Genomic DNA, 23,405 nt, shown 5'->3' with positions numbered 1-23,405 from the left:
GCTCAGCACTTATTGCACTGAGTTAAATTAGGATGACTCAATCAACATCTGGAGGTTTGGTGGTGCTCTCAAATCACTTCATCTACATCTCACCTACTGGACTTCACAAACTCAGCTAAGTATCTTCTCATATTATCTCAATCTTTTATCTCATACATCCACAAATCAAGCATCTGAAATGTGTTTCACATTTCCTGTCCATATATCCCACAGATCTCCTCGACACTATCATAGATGTCGCAATCTCAGCAACCTCACTTACAACGCTCGGCACCATCACATATCGTGCTGGGAGGAGGGCTCTGTAACTGCCAATCTGCTGTACAGAAGGCTGACTTCATCTCAGCATTAGCATCCCTCCACTTCTTGGCTCTAACAGAAACATGGATCACCCCAAGAACACGATGACTCCAGCTGCCCTGTCCTCTGCCTTTTCATTTACCCATTCTCTGAGGCATCTCGGCAGGGGTGGTGGCACAGGTTTACTAATGTCTTGAGAGTGGCGTTTTGCTCACTTTCCTTCTGTGCTCTTTCCATCTCCTCTTTTGAATTTCATGCCATTAGTGTCTTTCCCCACCAAACTTATTATTGTCATCTACTGGCCTCCAGGTTCCCTAGATCACTTCATTGATGAGCTTGACATCCTCCTGAGTCAATTCCCCATTGAAGGACATCCACTCATTCTCCTTGGTGACTTCAACCTTCCATCAGACAAGCTGCATTCCTCCTGTATCCTTCCGCTGTTGACCGCATTCGACCTCACCCTCAACCACTCTCCTCCGACTCACAAGGTGGGCAATGTTCTGGACCTGATCTTCACCCGTACCACCACAACATCGGACAACGCAGTCAGCCCCCATCCAACTCTTGGACCATCACTTTCTATCCTTCTCTCTCTCTCCCTTCCTTCTCTTTCCATCCATTTCCTCTCCAACATGTTCCTCCTCCTTCCGACGCAATCTGCACTCAATAACTCCCTCTTCCCTTACTTCTACTATTTTGTCCACCCTTCCTCACCCTGACTCTCTATCTTTTCTCTCTTTGGATACAGTTACAAATTCTTTCATTTCTACTCTCTCCTCATCAATGACTCTTCGGTGCCCTCTCTCCTCTAGACCTGCTAAGTCCTCCTCACCTGCCCCCTGGCTAACAGAAACACATTGCTGCCACAGGAGAGAACTAAGGACTGCAGAGAGGTGGTGGAGGAAATCTCGCCTAGATTCAGACCTCAGCTCATACAAGTCTCTCCTTTCCAAGTTCTCACTGGAAGTAACATCTGCAAAGTCATCCTGCTACAGAGAGAAATTCGAATCATCAGCATCTGATCCACGCAAACTCTTCACTATTTTTTCTTCTCTCCTTAATCCTCCCCCTCCCCCCTCATCTCTTACTCCAGAGGATTTTATCTTCTTCTTTGAGGAGAAGATTGCAGCAATCCACCAGTCCTTTTCCTCTGTTCTCACTCCTCCAACTAATGTGCATTCCCCAACATCCAACTCTCTGACTTCTTTTTCTCCTCTCTCCTCAGATGAAATTCTTCAACTCCTGACTTCCAGCATTCCGACTACATGTCCACTGGATCCAATTCCTTCCACTCTGCTCCAGACAATTGCAAAAGATCTGCTTCCTTTCATCCATCATCATCAACAACTCCTTATCTTCTGGATACGTGCCTACTTCATTCAAAACCACCAGGGTGGTACCAATCCTCAAGAAGGCCACACTTGACAGCTCCAACGTTACCAACTACAGACCGGTATCACTTCTCTTTTTCCTCTCAAGAGCCCTCGAACGAGCAGTTTATAATCAATTTTCTCTTTCTCACCCAGAACCAGCTGCATGATCCCAATCAGTCTGACTACAAACCGGCACATTCTACAGAAACAGCCCTCATAGCAGTGACTGAGAAACTTCATGCTGCTAAAGCTGCCAAATTGTCATCTGTTTTGATTCTTCTAGACTTTTCAGCGGCCTTTCACAGTGAACCACAACATTCTTCTCCATGTTCTCTCCAGGCTTGGTGAGACTGGCTCTGCTTGGAGATGGATTCGGTCCTATAGGGCAGGGATGGTCCTATCAGGTGACATGGAGAGGATCCACATCCAAACCACTGGTGTTCCACAAGGCTCAGTATTGGCCCCGCATCACAAATACCCATCATCAAAAGTCAGGTAATGGCTATGAAATCTGAAAACATCACAAGTCAAATTCTCCAATACTCCAGCACTAAAAATAATAAATAAAAAGAAGCCCCAGACATCTGGAACAGTGATGAACCACCGTTTCCAACTTCTCCGTTTCCAAATTGTGTTTTCAAGTAGAAAAACTTTTGATAATAATATTTTTGTGGTCTACAGTCAATATTTTAGATGAGCATGTATGGTAGAATAAAAAGAACCTGAAATAAAAGTAGTCTAGCGGTTACTGCCACCTGACAATTGGTTATCAGCCTTACACTGACATATTAACATATAATGTTAATTAGTGAGTTTCCAGTAGACAGAAAAATAAACATTTCTTACCTCAGCTTCATAGATGAACAGGATAATGTAGGTAATTGTGTAGACAGTCATGTAGATGGACAGTTTGACAGAGCCACTATGACTTATTCTTGCCCTAAATGACAAACATCCTGTTAATGTGCATGCTGATTCCATATACGCCAGAGGTGACACTGCAGGGGAGTGTGTGATGGGTTGTCATGACGATAATGGTGCATTGTACCATTTAATGCTAGGTACACTAGTGATGTTACCTAACTCAAAATAAATATGCGAATACAAAATCCCCAACAATAATATATTGATGATACATATCTCCTCATTATTACAGATTTTCTATTACTGACTATAGGTGATATTATTATTATTATTATTATTATTATTATAATTAATAATAATAATAATAATAATAATAATAATAATAATAGACCTAACTACAATGCAGCATATTTTAATATTTTTTTCCATTCTACAGCCTTTCTAAACTTAACCAAATAAATGTAAGCCAAAAAAACCAACAATATTTCTTACTGACATAATTTGCACGTTAATATATGACCAATACATGCAATGTAGAAATCCCAAAGCACAGAGACCCTGCAATCACTATAATTAGACTGGTAAATCATTAGTTCAATAAATGAGTAGATTAATAAAAGATTAGGCCACCCTTGAGCTGAGCCCTGAATGCATGTCTCTGCTGATGTTATTTTCTTGCCCGCAATCTTAGTCTACTTAATTCTGGAACACATTAGGGGAAGGCTGGGCCCTTACCGTGTGACAGTGAAGCCCTTTCCCAAGAGAATCAACATCAGAAGAAAGATCAGGAAGCTAACAGAGAAGAGCAATTTCCCTAAAATTATTAAGAAAGAGAAAGATGCTTCTTTACTAAATATACTAAAAATTGGTGTCTAATTTTTTAAATGATACAGTTTCTATTTTCCAACTCATATCTTATTCAAGCTGTGGTATCCCATCAACTAAACTCTTTTTACATGGGAAACCCAAACTACAGTCATGCAAATTTAGTTTAACTTTAAAAGTACAGCACAAACTGTAAGTAAAAATATAAACAAAAATGTGATTTTAGGATCTACTGTTATTGAAAACATACTTTAACTATACACAAACACAAGTCTGGTTCCCAACCTCGCAAATTCCCAGGTTTGACTTGCAAAAATCTTTCAGCATTATACAGACTTCAAAAACACATTATTACACAGTGAGGCCCTACATGTGCAGACTGGCAGAACAGAGGTGCACCCTTAATGCAATTGAAGTTTTGTGGTGTTTGGACAGGGAACAGGACAAGAAGCAGCCAGAACCAAAGTCAGAAGCAGGGAAGATGTGACCGTGGTCTTCTTGTTGGAGCAGGTTAACCCTCACTGGCCTGCTAAGATACTTTAGCATCATTTTCATTGGTGGCCTAAAGGTATTTCAGAATGCTGTACTTTTGTCTGTAGCTTTTCTGCATTAGAGGTTAGGGATATTTTGAATGGCCTAGTTACATCTGCTAAATTTAATTCCTGTTTAGCCTTCAAATTCCACATAGTAAACAAGATGTGATGCTAACATTACAGGGCATAAAACAGCAGAAATATTTTTATAAATTTCAGAGGCAAACAAATCTTTCATATATGTACAAATCCTTTCAGTCAGGAATAGCCCTGAGTAGCCTTCAAACATTGTGTATTTGTGAAAAAGCTGGGCTTTTCTTAAAATCATATTTGCCATGAATAGCAAGGTGAGAAGTGTTTCATATACCACAGAAAAGTGACTGACTACAGAATGATATGTTTACTGTGATCATCGCAGATTCTTCAGAGTTGAAGAGTAGCATCAAACACAAAGATACAATGGCGCTTTAGTGACATGGTTCTGGCACCTGAAAGGCAAGTCTCTCTGGTCTGTACACTCATCAGGTATATAATTCCACCCAACAGCCCAAAGGCAAACCAATATCTGTAAACCTTTTCTCTGTAGACAATATTTTATCCAGATACAAGATAAAACCTTATTCTTCGATTACTTTAAAGAAATGCTGCAGTTTTATATTCCCAAGGGTCTCTGTAAGATATTTGGTGCTGTTCTCTTTGAAAAGGAGGGCGTCCCAAATTCTAAATTAAGGGCTAGCAATAATTGTGATTTCTTCAGAGAAGGGAAAAAAAACTTAAAGATTTTGCTCTGAATTTTCTCTGTGCAGTGCAATTACTGCAGGATGATAGTTTCCCTACAGAATAAAGAACAGAACACATTGGCTGAAACAAACATTTTCTCCAGCAGTTCATTACGGCCTAGAAGGCAGTAATTCTGGGGGGTATTTGATGATACATGGTATGTTAAAAATGAACAAAGTGGTGGGGGGAAAGTGGGAACCCGGTGTTATTAATGACATAAGGAGAAGGCCACCAGCTCAAATCCCCCTCTGAGAAAAAGAGTTATGTCCCTAACAGTGAAGTATGTCCCTAAGAGATTACATTATATTAGATTAGAATGCTTTATTGTCATTGTGCAGCAGTGCAACGAGATTAGAGGTGCAGTACCCTACAGTGATAAACATTACATAATAAAGTAGCAACAATAAGAAAGAAACTAAATATATGACTATAAATTTATAAACCATTTTCAAAAATAATTATTGCCCATGTATTGTGATCATGTTCTGATTGTGAACACTTAAAGCACATTGGTTACATATTGAACGGTCATTACTGCACGTTATCATTGTTGTTCTGCATTCTTTTATAGTATTATATTCTGGTAGATGGGTTACCAGCAGAGTGGTGGATGTGGATGACCATTAAACAGAGATCTTCGTTTGGAGTGCACTATGTCCCTAACAGTGGACAATGTCTTTGGGCACAGCTGGTAACAGAAGTACATGGGAAGTTAATTCAGATAATTCCTTTAAGCCATGGCAGGGGTGTGAGAGGGAGGTGAGATGTCTAAGGCAGACTGGGTCCAGAATCCCAATTTTCCTCCTTTGGCTCCATGGTCAATAGTGTCTCCTCATATTCTACCCATTAGCATGAGTGATCATATGGATATGCAAACTGATGAACGTGCAAATATCAGAACTGCCTCACTCACCGAGTATTTTCAGACTTCCGTTCCCTAGGCCATCTCTGGCATAGAGGCCCCAGTAGATACAGAAGAAGAGCAGACTGAGAACTAGACAAGAGGGGGGAAAATGAGAAAAGCAAGGTAAGAAAGTAGTGAATACAGGAGATGCCAAGGATGGAAGAATAGAGGAACTAAATAATATAGGGAGTACAAGAAACAGGGAAAACAGATCAAATGACAGACAATTCTGAGGTTAAAGCTAAGTTGCTAAATTTAGGTTTAGAGGTGTGTATGTGTGTGTGTGTGTGTGTGTGTGTGTGTGTGTGTGTGTGCATTTTAGGGTTAGGATTAGGAGTTAGGTAGTAGTGTTTGTTGTGTAGCAGTATGAAGTACAGGTCTCCCTTTCTCACCCTCTACACCAGTTGCAGTCATGAACATCTTATAGGTTGTATGGAGCAATTGTCTTCCTTTCAGATGATCTAAAAGTGTTACAGAGAGAGGGAGGGAGAGAGAGAGAGACAGTCAGACAGAAAAGAGAAAACAATATTCTTAAAGGCCAGAATCACAAACACCACAGAACTTGCCCTACACTTTTAAATAACACAATAAATAAAAATTGACAATAAATTATTTTATGAGAGGCAAAGTTCTACTTATTGTGATCTGTGATTTCAGTCAAATCTGAAAAGTTTTGTAAAATCATGTTTACTATTTACTTTCTGAAAGCCATTAATAATAGTCATTAATAATAAATTAGTGTACAGTGTAATTAATGATTCAGCAATAAAATATAAACTCACATGCAAAGTAGCAGGAGAGAGTGAACACTGTGGCAAATATAACCAAGAAAGTGATGTCTGTTTCCAAAATTCCTAATGCAGACAAAAATAAGAGGGACAGATGTTTGACAGTAACTAATGCTACAGGAGTCACTATGTTTATGCCATTACCACTATTCTCCATATTTGACCTGATTTAATTTTATGACACATTAGATAATCTTTACCCAGAAGATAAGAAGTCAATGTTAAACATATAATTAAGCCAAAAAGTGGACAACCTCAATCCTTTTCCACTTTCTTTAAACTGCAACAACTTTCCGAAATAACATAAATGCATATAACTGCACTTAAAAAAAGAAAAAGTATCAAATCAACATCTTAGTCATTATGTTACAATATCATGTATTAAGTCTAAAATTACAACACTTAAGTCTTACATAAACAAATATGTCTTGCACAACCAGGTCTTACCAAACTCATCTGCAGAGAAATGTTGTGTCCAGAAAGACTGCCCATTCGTCAGTTTCATTTCATACTCCAACTGCAGCCCCCCGCCCTGTGTGTGTGTGTTTCAGAAAGAGAAAGAGGAAAGAGATAAGCATTGAGAACACAAACAGATCTATATAGCACTTCAAAGCATTAAATCTAGTTTTAGAGATGATTTGAGGTGAACTTTAGAGACCAGAAGTTTTGCTTTGATTACACTTGGCAGTGTAAACTCCTCCATCCACATCGAATGTATACGAGCACAATGCTACAAGAGCACAAAATCAATGCAGTAGAGATGACGCTAGTCTGAGGAAATGAGAACAGTATCAGGAAAAATATAATCACCCGACATCACCATATGCCCTTAAATGACCTCATACCGCCCATATCACCATATGCTGACTGCGAACAGGCAATGCTGCTTTGATTTCACTGCTAATGCACTCTAATCTATTTATTTTAGTAAAATAACCTGTAGCTAGGTAGGTAAGATAGGTTAAGTAGGTTAGGGTCCGTAGGTAGGTCAACCTTGTCCCCACAGCAAAAATAATCTTTTATTACTGTGTTCTTAAGTAATATTCTTGTGTCTGGATCACATTGTTTATTTGTTCTCATAACAGCTGTGGGTGAAAATTATTGTTTATGCATCACAGATGTCATGGTTAATGCAGGAGCATTTCAGGTGAGATGGGCTAGCAGCCCCAATGGCCAAGTTCTTTGAAATGGCATTCTCAGATATGATGAAGGCACAAAATTGCCAGACACAGAGCAGCTAGAACCCTAGGACCTAGTCTGCAAAGCATAGGAGCATGTGCCCCCACCAGGGGGGGCTCATGAGACCTTAAGCAGATTTCAGCCTCGCTGGACAGAACAGGGTGTTTAATTAAAGGCTTTCATGGGTGAGGGTGATATTCAGTGTTCTCACAGCACAGTGGCACATACAGCAGGTGAAATAATTGAACATGTCACCAATTTTCTAAGTAAATATATTTCTAAAGGTGCTGGTGAGAATTTCATGTCAATTTCATTGACATGAAATTCTCACCAGCGTGTTCAATACTTTTTCCCTGAGTCATTTCTCATTATTACGCATAACTTAATTTATGGACATCTATGGTTTGATTTCTTTCCATGTGTGGATTGGATGGGTCGTTACCGACATCTGGGGAGAATTTCATGTCAATAGCACCTTATTTACTTAGAAAATTGGTGACACGTTCAATACTTGTTTCACCCGCTGTACACTGGAATGTCACTGATGCTTCTGCGTAAGCAGCGCTGACAACTATGAAGGCCACATGTGTTAAAAAAGCCCAGGGAACATGACGAGGTCTGTGAAATGAACTGCTGGCTGCTGTCAAAGACATGATGTGTGGGACAGAGACATGATGTGGGCTGTCTGCATCAACCCAACTGATTAATGGCCTGTCTGCCTTACTGGCAATGCAATGAAATGTAAATAGGTGAAGACATGAGATTGTAAAAGATAATAGTAAGGTAAATGAAAAGGTAAAAAATCTTGTACACATCTATGTGCATCTGTATTAATCTGTTTAGACCCATTTCCCACTACAGAGATTTTCAGAGCCATTTCTGACTGGCTCCAGTTCATGGCTTGTTAAAAGCACACAACATTAATAAAGGATACCATTCCACATAGGATAATACAGGAAAATAATTTCCTGTATTTATTATTAATCAGAAACTAAGTATACAAAAGTTATAAGGTATGATGTTACTAATTTGGGTATCAGAAACTATGGAGAGAAAGAAAAGGTCATAACAGGTAGAAAGAGAATGAGTAGGCAAAAGGAGGAGAAAGAATCTAGTCTGAAGAATCTTATCTGTCTAATCTGTCTCTAGACAGATTACTTCCATCAGTGCAGACATCCACCCAGTATGACCGGCTCTATATGACACTGCTAATAGACAAATAGTTCCAGGGAAGATTATAGACAGCAATTTAAAAAGAAATAGGTTGTAACAAAACACCAGCACCATTCAGACCCAGTTCCCACTATAGGGCTGTTCAGACTAACTTTCCACTACAACGATGTCATTTCTCTAGGGCTGTCTCCCAAAATTAGGCACTGTTCCCATCCTGGTCCTTTTTGAACAAAGACATAGTGACTCATACTCTGGCTATCTCTAGCAATCTGGCTGGCTGCTTTAATATGGTTGCATGGTTCAATCTAGTTGGCTGAATTAATGTGGATGGTTTACTTCTCAATATTTTCTTGCCCCTGTTCTTCCCTTAACAATATAGGCTCCCTAACCCATACAATTGCACTAATACTACTTACATTATTCTCTCTCACATTAGCAATCACATCATACCACTGCTAATATGCAGTTAAACTGTGGTTATGCGTACCACAGTTCTCAAAGGTTTGCTACACCTCATGTTTCTATGAATCACCAGCGCTTCCAACTCCACCAACTCCGGTCACCCTGGCAACTCTGCCATCACTGCCAGCTCTGCCCTCTCGGCCAGCTCTGCCCTCTTGGCCAAACCTGCCTACATTGCTACTGTGCCCATTCTGCGAACTCTGGCAACCCAGTCCAGTCTGCCCATCCTCCCAACACTGCCAATTCTGCCAATGTACTTCAACCTTTCCATTCCTCTCAACTCTCCTAACCCTCCCAACTCTCTCAACTCTCCCAACCCTCTCAACCCTCCCAACTTTGCCAACTATTCCCAACTCCCCTAAACTTCTCAACCCTTCCAACTCTGCCTGCAACCCTTACCAACTCTGTCAATCTTTTCCATCTCTAGCAATTCTGTCCACACTGCCAACCTTTGCCAACTCTACTATTTCTGCTCACTCTGTAGATTCTTCTCACTTTCCCCAACACATCTAACTCTGCCAACCCTATCAATCTTTGCCAACTATACCAACCATGAAATGGCTTTTGGCCACTTTGTCATCTCTACCAGTGTGTAAGAAGGGTATGAAATTGAACGCTGGAGCAGAAGTGAGCTGAATTTGGAATGACAATATTAGTGAAGAAAATGCTAGGCACATAATAAATAGATCCTCTTGTTTCAAGGATATTAGATTTGTTTATCATTTAAAATTCTCTGCCAGTTTCTTTGATCCCGACTTCCAAAAGTGATTCACCATTGTCACTGCTATTTAATCCAAGACTAAACTTAATCCATGTTCAGGAAAATATCCCTTTATGGCACATGTTTTGGAGGCTTTGTGCCTTGAGTCTTGTCCGCAGTAAGATTCTCAGTGGGATTTGGGTTGGGTGACTGACTTGGCCAAAGGGAATATATTAGTGTATGACCTTGTAAACTCCATGATGTCTTTAGCTGCATCTTCAGAGTCATTGTCTTCCTTCCTGGTGAAGAGCTAACCTTATTTAAAATAATACATTTTGTCTCCAAGTCAGGTTACAAAGTCAAGCTATTACAACTTCTGCTCAATTATTTCCTTACCATTGTGAAGTGTGCAAAAAAGTCTCTGAAGTCTTTTATGTGCTGGATTGTGATGGAGTATGCAGTCAAAACTCGTATCACTCCAAACGTATGCACTGTGTGTTTTATGTAGTAAATTTTGCATTTGCAGTATATTTTGTGCCAAAAGCCAAAGGTGAATACTCACACCACATTTGCTGAGGGCAATGTACCACCATCTCTCTCTGACAGAACGAAAACTACGTCCTCCCACACAGTTCAGCATTTCTTCCTCTCCCTCTCCTTCCACCTGAGACAAAGACAATTACACCCTTACCCCACACCTCTCAAAGTCAGAAAAATAAGCAAGACGAGAGCCTCCTGGTTCTTACCACACATCCAGACCAGGTGTAGCGGGTGGTGAGGTTAATGACTTGGTTGTTTTCAGGTCTAAGAACTGCCTCTTTCTGATAGCAGTCCTGTTCAGAGACATCATTTGAACATAGTTTTGTACATGCATATTACATACATTTGAAGTAAGAGACACACTAGGCTGTCTATGCTTCTAATTCATTAGGAATGAGAATGCCCATAGAGGATGATAAAGATGTCCACATTCAAACACATTAAGGAAGTCATGCTTACTGCTTTTGAAGACTACAGCTGTTGATGCTTGCTGCTAACCAGATCAGTACTGCTGAAACTGCTCAGTTAAGATGGGTGTCTTCACTAGATACACTAGCAAGCTGTATATCACACTTTTCTATAACACACAAGCAACCCATCCCCTCCCCTCCAGACATACACAGCAGACTGCGACATCAGCATCTGCCTCACCTTATCCGGCCTCTTGTACACAGCTGGCCACTGCGAGCTTTCATCAAAGTAGAGCAATATGTTCTGACAGCAGTGTGACTGACCAGAAGAGAAAGAACCAGAGATAAATGGGAGGACAGCAGATAGATGCACTTGACAAACCATCTCCATCACCCAGTCTCATGAAGCAAATAAGACAGGAGGTGACAGCGAAGGAGAAAGGAACCTGAGAGACTGACAGAATGAGACACTGAAGCCACTCTAGAGGGGATAGAAACTGGAGGAACTAATAAAGGAGAAAGAAAGAGGGTATAAAAGAAAAGGACTTTATGGTAATGGGGAGCAGTGATTTTCTAGAATTTGATTTTAATGAAGAACATTTTTTATGCCAGAGTTCCTTCATGCCCTGCTAGCTTCCTGTGACAGACAAAATCAGCATTCCAGATACATTAGCAATTTTGTCTAAACGAACCCTCTACATCTGAAATCTGACCAGTTCTGCTTTGCCGCAGTGCAATACACAAAGCTTGGTGACTCACTACACAAAGCTTAGAGACTAATCGTGAGACAACTGGTAGAATCCTTAGAATCCTTAGCCCCCAGTCTTAAACCTAAACCTATGGCTTACCATCAGGGATAGACTTTTCAAGATTTTCATATTCAAGAATAGTGGTAAAAAGATGACAAAGCAGTCTAAACCAATACAAAATAAAGAAAACGTAGGTTTCTTGAATTTCCTGTAAGCGTACCTTGGGGTATCTGAAGTTAAAGTCCAGTCGGCCAAAATCGGTGAGGAAGCAAAACCTTGTCAGAAACACCCAGTCCTGTAAGAAAGGGTCAGAATGATAGAGTTGGATAAATGAGGCAGGATAAAAAGTGAGAGGGTGAAAATACATTTAACCTCTCATCAGTTTTCTTCAGTGTGATTCGGCCAATCTTCTACAGCAGGGTTTGAGACATTTCTCAGGGTTTATCTCATCTGCCCATGTTGGAAAATAATCATAGTCCTCTTTCATGTACAAAGCTGAAATCTATGAATGTTGTCAGGTAGTGAAACACAGTGTTGGTTGCAGGACATAGAAGAGACGTATGTAGGTTGCTGGACATATCCTACTGATGGGCTAGCATCCTCTTTCATCTTTTTGCTTTCATCTTCCATTTTTACTTGTCACAGTTTAACAGCACCAAACTAAGAAGTTAGATTTGTAAATAAATAAATAAATAAATAAAAGGATCTCTTTTTATAACAGATTCTCGAAGCTTGGAGATGGTGATAGCCTTGACTATTGATTCATGAAAGCCCAGAATGTCTCTTAATTTTAGTCCTTACTTCCCTTTGGAAACTTAATTTTCAAAGCTGAATGTGGACTTGGAAGAGTACTTGGAGTTTTACATTAATCAATTAACTTAAATATGAAATCACCAAATGTGCTATTAAATATTTCTAAATATAAAATAAACACAATCAGTATAAATTCATTACATCCATGGTAAATAAATTCAATTTTAACAAAATCCCTTCAAATTCAATTTATTAACAGCTCAGCCGGTTATTTTTACTCCTTCCATACATACTTCTTTACCCCTGGCCTTTGTGGTGAGCTGATCAGCATCTATCTCCAGTTGCAGAGCACTAAGTGCTAAGACATTAAAGAGGTCACATGGTATTTCTTTCTTTTCCTAAAATGGGACATTCTCTCTGTGTCTGAAATCAACAATTGAGGGCTTTTGAAATAACAAGATTGTGCAGTAAGAACGTGATTGTGCACCAATTGTAAAACTGTACAGTAATTGCAATAACTGTGAAACTGCTATAGTTATTGAATTGTGCAATAATTAACAGTTGTAAATGAATTTGCCTGTGCAAATAACTGGAGAGGGCTTTTTAAAAGACTGATAGGCTGTGAAATACTGTTGTTTGAAAATCAAATGTTAACACTATGCATGTGAACACATAATTGTTTTTCTGTGTGTTGATTCTCTGTGGGATAATGAAGTATATATCATCATAATCATCACCATTAGCTCAATCTCCATTGTTTAGTTGGAGGTGTCTGGTTATTGGCACTTAATTATGCAACACAGTAATCTGGACCACAATGCTGGAGAAATGTTAGGGTTCCCTAAGAAGATTTGAACAGATGTCACTGAGTAGTTTACTTAATTATACTGTAGAAAATAGTTCCATTCCAAAATTAAAATATCTCCCAAAGAAGTTGTTTTGCAATAGTTTTGTTAGTGCCTCTAAATGTTCAATTACAAACTTTGAGGTACACATCTAAAATGCCAATGTAAACCTCCCTGTCCTAATACTGCAGACTGTGTGTTTTAGTGATTTGGTGGCAACTCAACTTTCAGCCCATTTCCCATATTGCCTTTTTGCATTGTCCAGTGTGGGTGGTCTCCATAGCAACTGCTCAAGACTCCTAGGAGTCCTTGAGGATAGAACACAGAGCCTCTTTGACCCAGAACCAGTCTACTTAGACAAACAGACTGCTCTGTAGCAGCTAAGGATATTATATCTCTCCTCCTAACACACACATACACAATGACTGCGCAGTAGCAGATAAGGATATTATATTATATTTCTCCTTCCAATACACCAACTTGTGTATATGATACAGTCAGTCTTAGTCAGCATTTAGATTAAATCCCACCCACATTCACAAAAAAACTCAATTTCTTGCCTTTGTCATAGCAACGACCTCATGCTGCACTTTGCAGCTGCCATAGAAACCTTGGAAGTGCTCCTCTTAGGGCCAGTCTGAGACACTATGTTAGCCCCTCCCCTCTCTCCAGTTAGTCTCAGTTTGAGACACCAGGTTAAACCTTCCCCTCTCTCTGGTTAGTTTCAGAGCATGCCAGTAGATCTCCTGTAACACACTTCTCTTTAATGACAGAAATCTGAACACTACTCCTTTACTGCCTGCTCTTCATCACTTTCATTTCTTGAATATATGGCACGTCAGACATATTTGTTCTTTTTTCTCCTTTTTTATTAGCAAATAGAAAAAAATATATATATATATCCAATTGTCCAGACATATGATTTATTGTCCAGTCATATGATTGATTGGTGCTTGGTGCAGCTGCAGGCCTGCTGTTGTTCTAAGGTTATATTGTATTTTCCGACTGGAATCAGGACCTCAATCAGCGCTACGTCTGGCTCTTCTGGTTGGGAAATAATTTATATTTGAAAAGAATGAATGATGTTACTGTTGTTACACAAGCCAAGTTGCAGTATTGCTCCAAGCAAAGATGCAATCATTCATTTGTAGTAGCAGGATAAATGCTGTAGTTGTATCCACTCCAACAAGATATGATCAGTGCCTGTGATGATATCTATATAGAGTGCTTTTTTACAAAAGTCAAAAACCATCCTGTGAATGGAACGCTTTTTGTTTGTGATTGGTAAAATGACTATGTATTATCTGTATTGGTAAAAAGGAACACATAAGGCTATTTCCAGCTATTTTTAAAAAAGTGTCCACAGTTCCCATTCTAGACATTAAAAATACTCTCACATAATCACAAAAGGCAACGCCATATCATACAAAGCAAAACAACTGAAAATATTTTGCATAAATAGGCAAAAGGTCTGAGTCATTGGGGTTAGCTGTTTAAGTAGGTGGAAAAAAGCAGTTTTGAGTCCATGCCTTAATACACTGTAGAATAAGGCAGAAGTAGCTGGAATCCTCAGTGGTGGATTGGACTTTACTGAGGATGGTATAACAGCCTGAAGCAGGGTTACATCCTTTCCGCATACCACCACTACAGTCTACCACTGTGTTGTGGGCTAAAGCACTGCTACATCATTCAGCCATTGCCCTGGGGAGGACCTTTTCAGCAGAGGTGTAAAAAGTGTGTGAGAAGCTGCAACGCCAGACCAAGAAAGTTCAAGCATGTTATACCTTCCTCCCAGTGGCTGCATGGTTGTGACACCAAGACATGGCAGTGGACAAGTCTGCAGACTCAGGGGCCTGAAGCGAACCTTCATGTCCAGGTTAGAATGGCAGTATCCTGTTAATATTCTCCACCTCATCCCAGACTCCTTCCTCTTACTGACCATCTCACTTGATGAACTGCAAACACAGCTGTGTGGGTGCTACAGCGTAAGTCTGGCCTAGGAGCAAGACCCCATCTGTGTAAACACAGCTTCCTGCTTGTAAGGAGGTCTCTAGAGTAGCCTTCTATCACAGGTAATATGTCTACCTAAGAGCTATAGCATAGAATGTGCTGTAATCTTTATAAAATTGTGATGTATTGCAAATTAAATTATAATTTAGATTATAGATACTGACTTTATTAGAATGTAATTACTTCAAAAAATTTTAAATGAAAAATATTCAAGGGAATTTAAGGGAATGCATGAAAAATCTACAGGAGTGGAGACATTATTATTTTCATTGCACGTAAAAATATTACTGTTACCCCAAGAAACCTTCCACTTGATGAGCAGTCTGTCTGGAGTATGTTCAGGTTGAAAATGTAGTCAGAAGCATTGTTAAATTCTGCTGATGTCATGTTCACATGTTTTTGGCAAAGGTTTGGCAATGCCTATTGACCGAATAGGGCATATTATACATATATTGTACATACATTTTTAATATATTTTTGTATATTTTATATATATATATATATACAAAAATATATTAACAATGTATGATAGATAGATAGATAGATAGATAGATAGATAGATAGATAGATAGATAGATAGATAGATAGATAGATAGATAGATAGATAGATAGATAGATAGATAGATAGATAGATAGATAGATTTCCCTATGCACCCCTGTTTTTTTTCCTCAGTTTCCACAGAGCACTCTCAAGCCATTTCACTGCGGGTTATACTGTGTATGACTATGTATGTGATAAACCGAACTTGAACTTGTAAGGGTTAGTGTGTTGTTAAATTGTTGCTGATGTCACATATACATGCTCATGGGTTCTCAGACAAATTCTACAGCAAACCTGTCTGAAAGTGCATATTCGAGAGTATGATATGCAGTATCTCAATATTTCTCTCTTTAAGAAATCAAGTCCTCAGGCATGCATGTCTGCTGAAAAGAAACCATACTGGGACTGAAAGGAAGAGGTTCACGAAAGGTTTTATGGCTGTTTGTCAAACCTATCAACATTGAACCATAGTATCAACACTATAGTTTAAAATATTTTTCTGGTAAATAGTAATATTTTTCTTAATAATCTGTCATTAGTTAGCACTCATTCACTCCATTCACCTCTGGTCAGGGGCAACAACTGCAGATTTTAAATCTAATACCTCCATTACTACAGTACACTTTGATAAATTCTGAACTTGTCTATTGTCAAAGCAGTTTGTGGTCATGACAACATTTATTTTGACAGAAAAGTCACGTGATTCTCCTGCAACTATTTTGGGCTTTTTCACAAAGCTCACATGCAATGACAGCCATTGGTCATGTTATGTTAGAGGCATAGACTGACCAAATAAACTCTTCCACAGGATCTCAGTGAGGTTTTCACAAACTGCACACTGTTAAATAAAATATTTTCAGAATACACTTTCAAAAAGTGGTTGGCACAAAGTCAGCCATTTCATAAACTGGTGAGGATACGTATCGTGTGTACGTTACACCTATGGGGTAAATGGATGTTCAGCATACAAATTTATTTACAAATGCCTCATTACTACAAGAAGAGAGAGATGACAGAGTTCCAGTCCTGTTTGTCCCATAGTATGCGACCGGATTAATTAACATTAAGACAAGCTGCAGCATGTGACTACCTCACAGAACTGGAGTTTTCTGTTTCTGTTTCTCTCCCTCTCTCTCACATCTCTGTCCACTCGCTAAGCTTCATTAAGAATTAATTACTAATCAGCTACTCATGTCAGCTCAACTACTGTGGCTTTAAATGATTCATTACTGTAGTTACACAATCTGCAGCATATAAATACACTCACACAATCACACACTCAACTAGTTGAGATGCAATTTATATATATATATATATATATATATATATATATATATATATATATATATATAGAGAGAGAGAGAGAGAGAGAGAGAGAGAGAGAGAGAGAGAGAGAGATAGATAGATAGATAGATAGATAGATAGATAGATAGATAGATAGATAGATAGATAGATGATAATTATTTGATGATTTCAGCTTCCTATAAATGCCTTTAGATCTGTTTTTGCGTACTACTCCGAGTTCTGTTTCCTGTAACGGAATGTTCCCTCTGGTCACTTCTAAGTTTCTTAATGCTATACAAAATGTAAACACATGCTAAATCTAACAAGGAAAGAACATTGTTTCTGAGTTACCTGAAATGCTCACAGATTTGCATTCAAATGTGTTTTGCCATAAAGTTGCCATCTGTGTCTGAGCATGGTTGTAAAGGGTTCGAATGGGCTGAGGACACAATCAGCAAGAGAGCTGTCTGATGGAAACCTGGCCTGAACTACCACTGAAATGACTACCTCAAAGTGGTTCAGCAATCAACTGCATGACAGCTCTTAACAGAAACTTGACAGCAGAATTTAGAATTTTACACCACAAAATATAAAACTTTAATATCAGTGCTAGAAGGACAATACAACAAAAAGTCAACATGCTTTTTATGTGCTTCATGGACAGAGAAGACATTGGCAAATATTAGCAAAGTGACTCGAAGGTAAAAGCAAAGTATTCACAGATAGTGTAATTTGCACTACCTTATATGTGAAACACACTGAAGTTTCAGTGTATGGTAATGTGTCATTTTTGTCTTGAGTGATATCCATTTTAATCAACCAAAATCAACTAAACAATGATTCATTTAAATTAAAAAAAACAACAACAAAAAAACCCCCAACAGTATACTTTTTGTCTCTGATAGAACAGCCCATTGTACATCTGACTTTCCTTGGAAAAAGAAAATGCAACACATCAGAGCACTGTCATATTCTGTACACAAACTAAAATAAGTCTGCTCACCTAGGAAGAATTGCTTAGCCTTTAGGTATTTGCAGGTTTCCATCTGCCTGCCCTTCAAAGCCATATTTGAGCTTTAAAGACCCACCCACGCATCTACTGAATGCCTATAAGGTCACCATTTAACTCTTGTCGCATGGCCTCTATTAGTTCATGATCCAATACATACATCTATGGTGTGAGAGGAGCTGACATTCAGCCAATGAGAACAAGCTTAAATAAACTCTGGGCCCAGCAGTAGCACTCTACTCTACACTAACTAAAGTGATCAGCCCAGTGAGTCAGGGAGAGTGTGGCTGAGTGAGAGAATGAGGGCCTACAGTACGTAAAGTGACTATGCAACCTTGAAAGGACACAATGGAGATTAATGGTGTGCTCTAGCATCTTCTCCATGTCCCATGCACCCAGTCCCAATTTACAGAGTTACAAATTACAGAGGACATTAAGGACACTGTTCACAGTGGGACACCTTGCACACACTCCCCCACCCACCACTTTTACACAAATTGTAGATTGCAAAAAGTCATACATCACATGAGTGTGGTGTTTGGAATAAATCAGGCAGACCAGTATTTCCAGCACCCGTTAGTAGTCAACAGAGGGTGAGAGAGGGAGAGAGAGAGAGAGAGAAAACGGGCTTTGTGATTCATTCCTTCAAATGGTCTTTTGGTACACAACCCTCTCAAGAATAAGTAAAAAGGTCAAAACTGTGAACTTATGGATCATAGGGTTCAAAGCTGAATGGTGAGAATCATGCAAGCAAACAGCAAATCACATCTGAATTCAACAATGGTGCGCAGAATGCCATCTCTGAATTAACCACTTATTGGACTTCCAGAGACCAGGATGGGTGCCTGTGCTGTCAGCGAAGAAGAATTAAGCTAATCTGCATAGGTATGTACATTATAAACAACACATTACTACAAATGTCAGGGAGGTCTGGTGTCTCAGTCTCTTAGCTACCCTGTCCTGTACTTATTTCATTTTACTTCCTGGTTTTGGTTTTCCTCGGTTCCATCTTTCATTGATTTCCACTGTTCCTTGTTTCTTTCTCATTTGTCTGTATGTTTAAACCCTGTATTTTTCTCTGTCTAGTGTCTGGTCATTGTATGTAGCCTCTGTCATGTTCATGGCTCAAGCCTTGTCATGTTTGTTGTCCTAAGCCTCTGTCTGTGTTCTGTTCATTGCTCATTTGCCTGTTTTGTTGTTTGACCTGCATAATTCTTTGCATAATGTCTGTTTTGTTCTCCGAATCTACACTTTTTGGTTCTCTGGACTGTCTTAACGACCCTGTTTATTGATTTGTCCTTAATAAATCTCGATTTTCTGAGTGTTTATGTTTGCCTCTCTATCGCTCCACGTTACATCAAAGGCATGTATCTCAAACACCACATTACTACAAAGGTGTGTACCTCATACAATACTTTACTACAAAGATGTGTACCTAATAAATTGGAAATGAAGCAAGCATCGTTTCCTATGAAGAAGAAGAAAGCTCATCTGTAGTGTGTGCAGGAGCATCGAAAATTGCGCTGAAAAGTCAGACGGACAAATCCAGGTTCCTTTTGCATTCAGCTACATGTGTTAATGGATTCATGTTGTGTGGGTTCAGCAGTGCAAGCCAGTAGTGCCAATACAGTGGGGTGATTGTTTTCCATCACACAAATTTAGGGTGCTTGAACACCATAGAAGAATTTAACAGCAAGGCAAGCACAGCATATGTGAAGCTCTCAGCGGATGTAAACAGTTCAGTGCATTTGAACAGAACTGCTTCATTGCTTCAGTGCTCTGCACAGTCCTTGAATATCAAGCTGATCAAGGTTCTCTGGGGTAAGCTGGAAAGAACTTCTCACAGTCTGGTTTACAGCAAGACTGTGCGGCTGTTCTGTTTACAGCAAGACTGTGTGGATGTTCAGTGTACAGCAAGATTGTACAGTTGTCTGGTGCATGGCAAGACTCAAACAACCTCAAGCAACACACTACTACAAAGGTGTGTACCACAAAAAGAACACACTACTACAAAAGGTGTTTACCACATAAATTGGCAAATTATTACTATCTAAATTATTTAATTATTTACCCATAAAAGGCCAGGACAGTATAGCATAATGACACAAATGTACCACTGTGCTCCCCAGGACCAAAGCCACACTAAAAGCATTTAAAATATATTTCTCTGCTGTAAAGATATGTAGTTGACTGTTCATCACAGATTCAAGATTGAGAATACAAGTAGGAACTTGCACTGTATAGTTATTCATTAGGAGCACTGGTGGGAACTGAAGGGCAGAAGAGTGGAGTAAATGGATAATGGGTTCAAACTCTATATGTGCAACCAGCTGTAATGAGAAATGACAAGAACGTAATGTAGCTGTAAAATGCATGTCTGTAATTCCTTTATATTGATCAAGGAACCCACAGAAGCATCTTAAAGCTAACACATCTTCAGGATCAAGTGCCAGTTAGCAGGCAATTTGGATTCCTATTCCAAAGCAGTAAGAACTTGGGGAGGAAGACCCAAATGCCTGACCTTGGCAGAGGGCACCAATTCTTCAGCAAAAAAATAAAAAATAATTTATGCCTCAGGCCCATAACTTGCTGTGAGGATACAGGGGTCCCGACTTCAGTATTTCCCTCGATGTGTTTTTACAATTATGAAACTGAGTTGAAATAGTGACTTGCTGAAATGCTGTGGCGAAATGTGCCCAGAGTGTAAAGGCCTGCATACCTGAAGTCCAGCTTTTAGATATACATGTAATGTTATGACATGTAATGCAAATAAAAGCATTAAATGGGAAACGAACAAAGGGTGAACAACAGCATAAATATAAGCCTACATCATTTTGTGTTCCATATTTAAAAGTTGATTTATTAAACAGGGCTTGAAAAAAGGACATTCTTCTCATTATGATAAAAACAAGATAAACATGCCCTTTATATAAGAGATGAAGTAGTGAATAAAAACATAAGGGGGATTAAACCTAAACATATCGTGAAGTGTGGTTTATTGCTATGAACTAGGCAGGTCACATAACTACAGCTAGGGCTGTAGTAACTTACTTATAAAGGTCAGTTATCGGTATTGAATTAAACCATGACGCAAAAAATCCCAAAGACAAGAATGGATCAGGGATAAACTCAATCATCAAAATGTTTTAAACGAATTTTAAGAATAAACTTAGAACCAGGCTTTATTTCCCGTCTCTAATATAGGCAGTAGGACGGTAGTAAACAAAAATGTCCTGCAGTAGAAACCCATTGTGCGCTTTTTCTAAATGCAGAATACCGCTCAAACTTGAAAATACAATGTAGATCAAATGGGATACAATGTGAACGTTTATAATTCCTAAAGACGGGTAGGTACAGATGCTACACCGTACCGTACCATTGGGATCTAACTGTGAAGATCTAACTGTCTGGCCGCACTAAAAAACTATTTAACTGGTCCGTCAACTGGAAAAAAAATGCGTTTGTATAGTTATAAATACACAACAACCATGACATAGGTGTTCACTTACACAAGTTAAACATGACTTTTAAATAAAATTCATGGGAAAGAAGATAAATATGTGCATTTTGTGAGCATTATGTGCTAAATGACAATACATTTTGGATCTGATGTGTGTCCTCCGCGCCCGTGTATAGTGTTTAAGATGGGTTGTGTGTTGGTAGAATTACATTTTAAATAGACTATCGGACATTGCGTCGTGTGCACAATCACGCAGAAAATTCAAATATTCAAACACAGCACGAGGTCTAAGAAACGCGCCGAAAATGTTTGCCTTTTACAACATATGACATTATAAATCATGCCAAAGACAATAGTTATGTCAGCACACACCTGTAACGTGTTATAGAACAATCGGGTATAAAGCTTAAGTTGGTTACGGCGATGGCCTTCAGGTAAGAATCAAGACATCAGTCAGGCTACCGCTGCAAATCTAAGCGTGCAGTGTTCTCACTGAAGCAGCTCGTGTATCTGTTTCAAGCAGTTACCACAACCGCAAATACACACAAATCGAATAATCTAAGCAACTGTTACACGTGTGGAATCCAATTAATCATAAACCTTTTGCTCTAGAACGACAAAAACACAAAACAGAACATCGCGACGTAAACATCTCACCTCTTTGGTATTCACGATACCCCTGACGTATTTTCCCCAAACAGATTCCATGCATAAGATACTCGACAGGAAGGCAAGTCCTAAAACTCTATCCATTTTGAACTGCTCTCTCGGTTCTGAGGACCGCCGTACTCCTTTCAATATCGAGTGCGCAGGTAAGCTTACGGTGAGATCTGCCTTGCACGGAGACAGAGTGCGCGTTCCCGTGTCCCAGCTGATGCATGTATCCCCAGTACTATAGGCCAGGACGCGCTTTCATGACGTTCGTAAAGCTACAATCGGCAAAAAATAAAACAACCCCTCCCCCTCCCCCAAAAAAAACATCTAACTAACAAACAAACCCTAGTGTTATTATTGTTTTATTTACTAGACGTTCGTAAGTGAAACGTGACTGAAAGCGTATGAGCGCCCGATATGGTAAGGTGGATAGGTCTAAGCACATCATTTAAAATTTCAGGTAGAACTGCACTGTTTAGTATGCGCATTTACTGGGCACATTCGATTTGGCCTTTTGAGATACACAGAGGCGTGTTTTTTGTACATGAATTCATGAACATAATCTGTTTATAGCATTTGATGTATGACATACAGCAAATGATCATAAAAAGGAACTCTTGTGATCATTTATTCCATATTTGTCAGTCTCTTTGCCAGACTGTCTATAAATCCTTCGAAGCAGCTTGAGAGAAACTCTGATATACAGCTTTGTGGTACAGCCTTCGCCAGTTCCATGGCTGCAGGAAGTTACACAGGAACAAAATGCTCTGCTTACAAAACTACACTCAGTCTAAACTTTGAAACAGCTGAAATGTCCCATTTCTTGCATATTCTGGCACCAAGCGTATGATGATTAGAGTGATACTCCAAACACACACTATATATGTAGAAAAAAAAAATCCCTTGAATTTCTAAAATATTAATATAAAGACATGGGCCCTACAAAGACAATGAACTCTTCAGCTCACTGCACTGAAGTGATCAATATGAATGGTATGCGGTTAGTGAGAGTTGTGTGTGCCATAAGTTTTTTCAAAGCCTTTAGAATCAAAATATAAAATCACCACAGACTTCACAGTAGAGAGATTCTTTTCTGTATGACAATACGTTTTTGGCCAAGAAATTTGTTCTCATCTGGCCATGCATCCCAGTTCTAAATTTCCAGTGATATTTACCTACAGACAGAGACTCCACATAGAAGTGATAGCCTATCAGTTATTGAGACACTAAATTGCAGTTCTCAAACAGTAATCCTCTCAGCATTGA

General features: G+C 39.2%; 1 protein-coding gene across 3 annotated transcripts in view; it reads right to left on the bottom strand.

Annotated features, from left to right (window-relative positions):
* The window catches only part of tmem145 (transmembrane protein 145), a 30,593-nt gene extending 8,210 nt beyond the window's left edge, over nt 1-22,383 (bottom strand). For all 3 annotated transcript variants that reach the window (XR_014124097.1, XM_027001160.3, XM_081715693.1), the window contains exons 1-11: nt 22,143-22,383; nt 11,804-11,878; nt 11,076-11,153; nt 10,631-10,717; nt 10,447-10,548; nt 6,818-6,902; nt 6,365-6,436; nt 5,975-6,043; nt 5,592-5,672; nt 3,276-3,354; nt 2,523-2,616 (exon numbers count right to left, since the gene is read on the bottom strand). Coding sequence is in view for 2 of the 3 variants with exons in the window: in XM_027001160.3 (XP_026856961.1) it covers nt 2,523-2,616; nt 3,276-3,354; nt 5,592-5,672; nt 5,975-6,043; nt 6,365-6,436; nt 6,818-6,902; nt 10,447-10,548; nt 10,631-10,717; nt 11,076-11,153; nt 11,804-11,878; nt 22,143-22,238 (918 nt within the window). In the remaining variant the exon portion in view is untranslated. The remainder of the gene's footprint in view (nt 1-2,522; nt 2,617-3,275; nt 3,355-5,591; nt 5,673-5,974; nt 6,044-6,364; nt 6,437-6,817; nt 6,903-10,446; nt 10,549-10,630; nt 10,718-11,075; nt 11,154-11,803; nt 11,879-22,142) is intronic.
* Nucleotides 22,384-23,405: the final 1,022 nt, after the last annotated feature.

Source organism: Electrophorus electricus, chromosome 1, assembly GCF_041902795.1.
Source record: "Electrophorus electricus isolate QZ-2024a chromosome 1, ASM4190279v1, whole genome shotgun sequence".
NCBI classification, from domain to species: domain Eukaryota; kingdom Metazoa; phylum Chordata; class Actinopteri; order Gymnotiformes; family Gymnotidae; genus Electrophorus; species Electrophorus electricus.
Note: the sequence above shows the minus strand (reverse complement) of the source record. Positions and strands in the feature narration are given on the sequence as shown.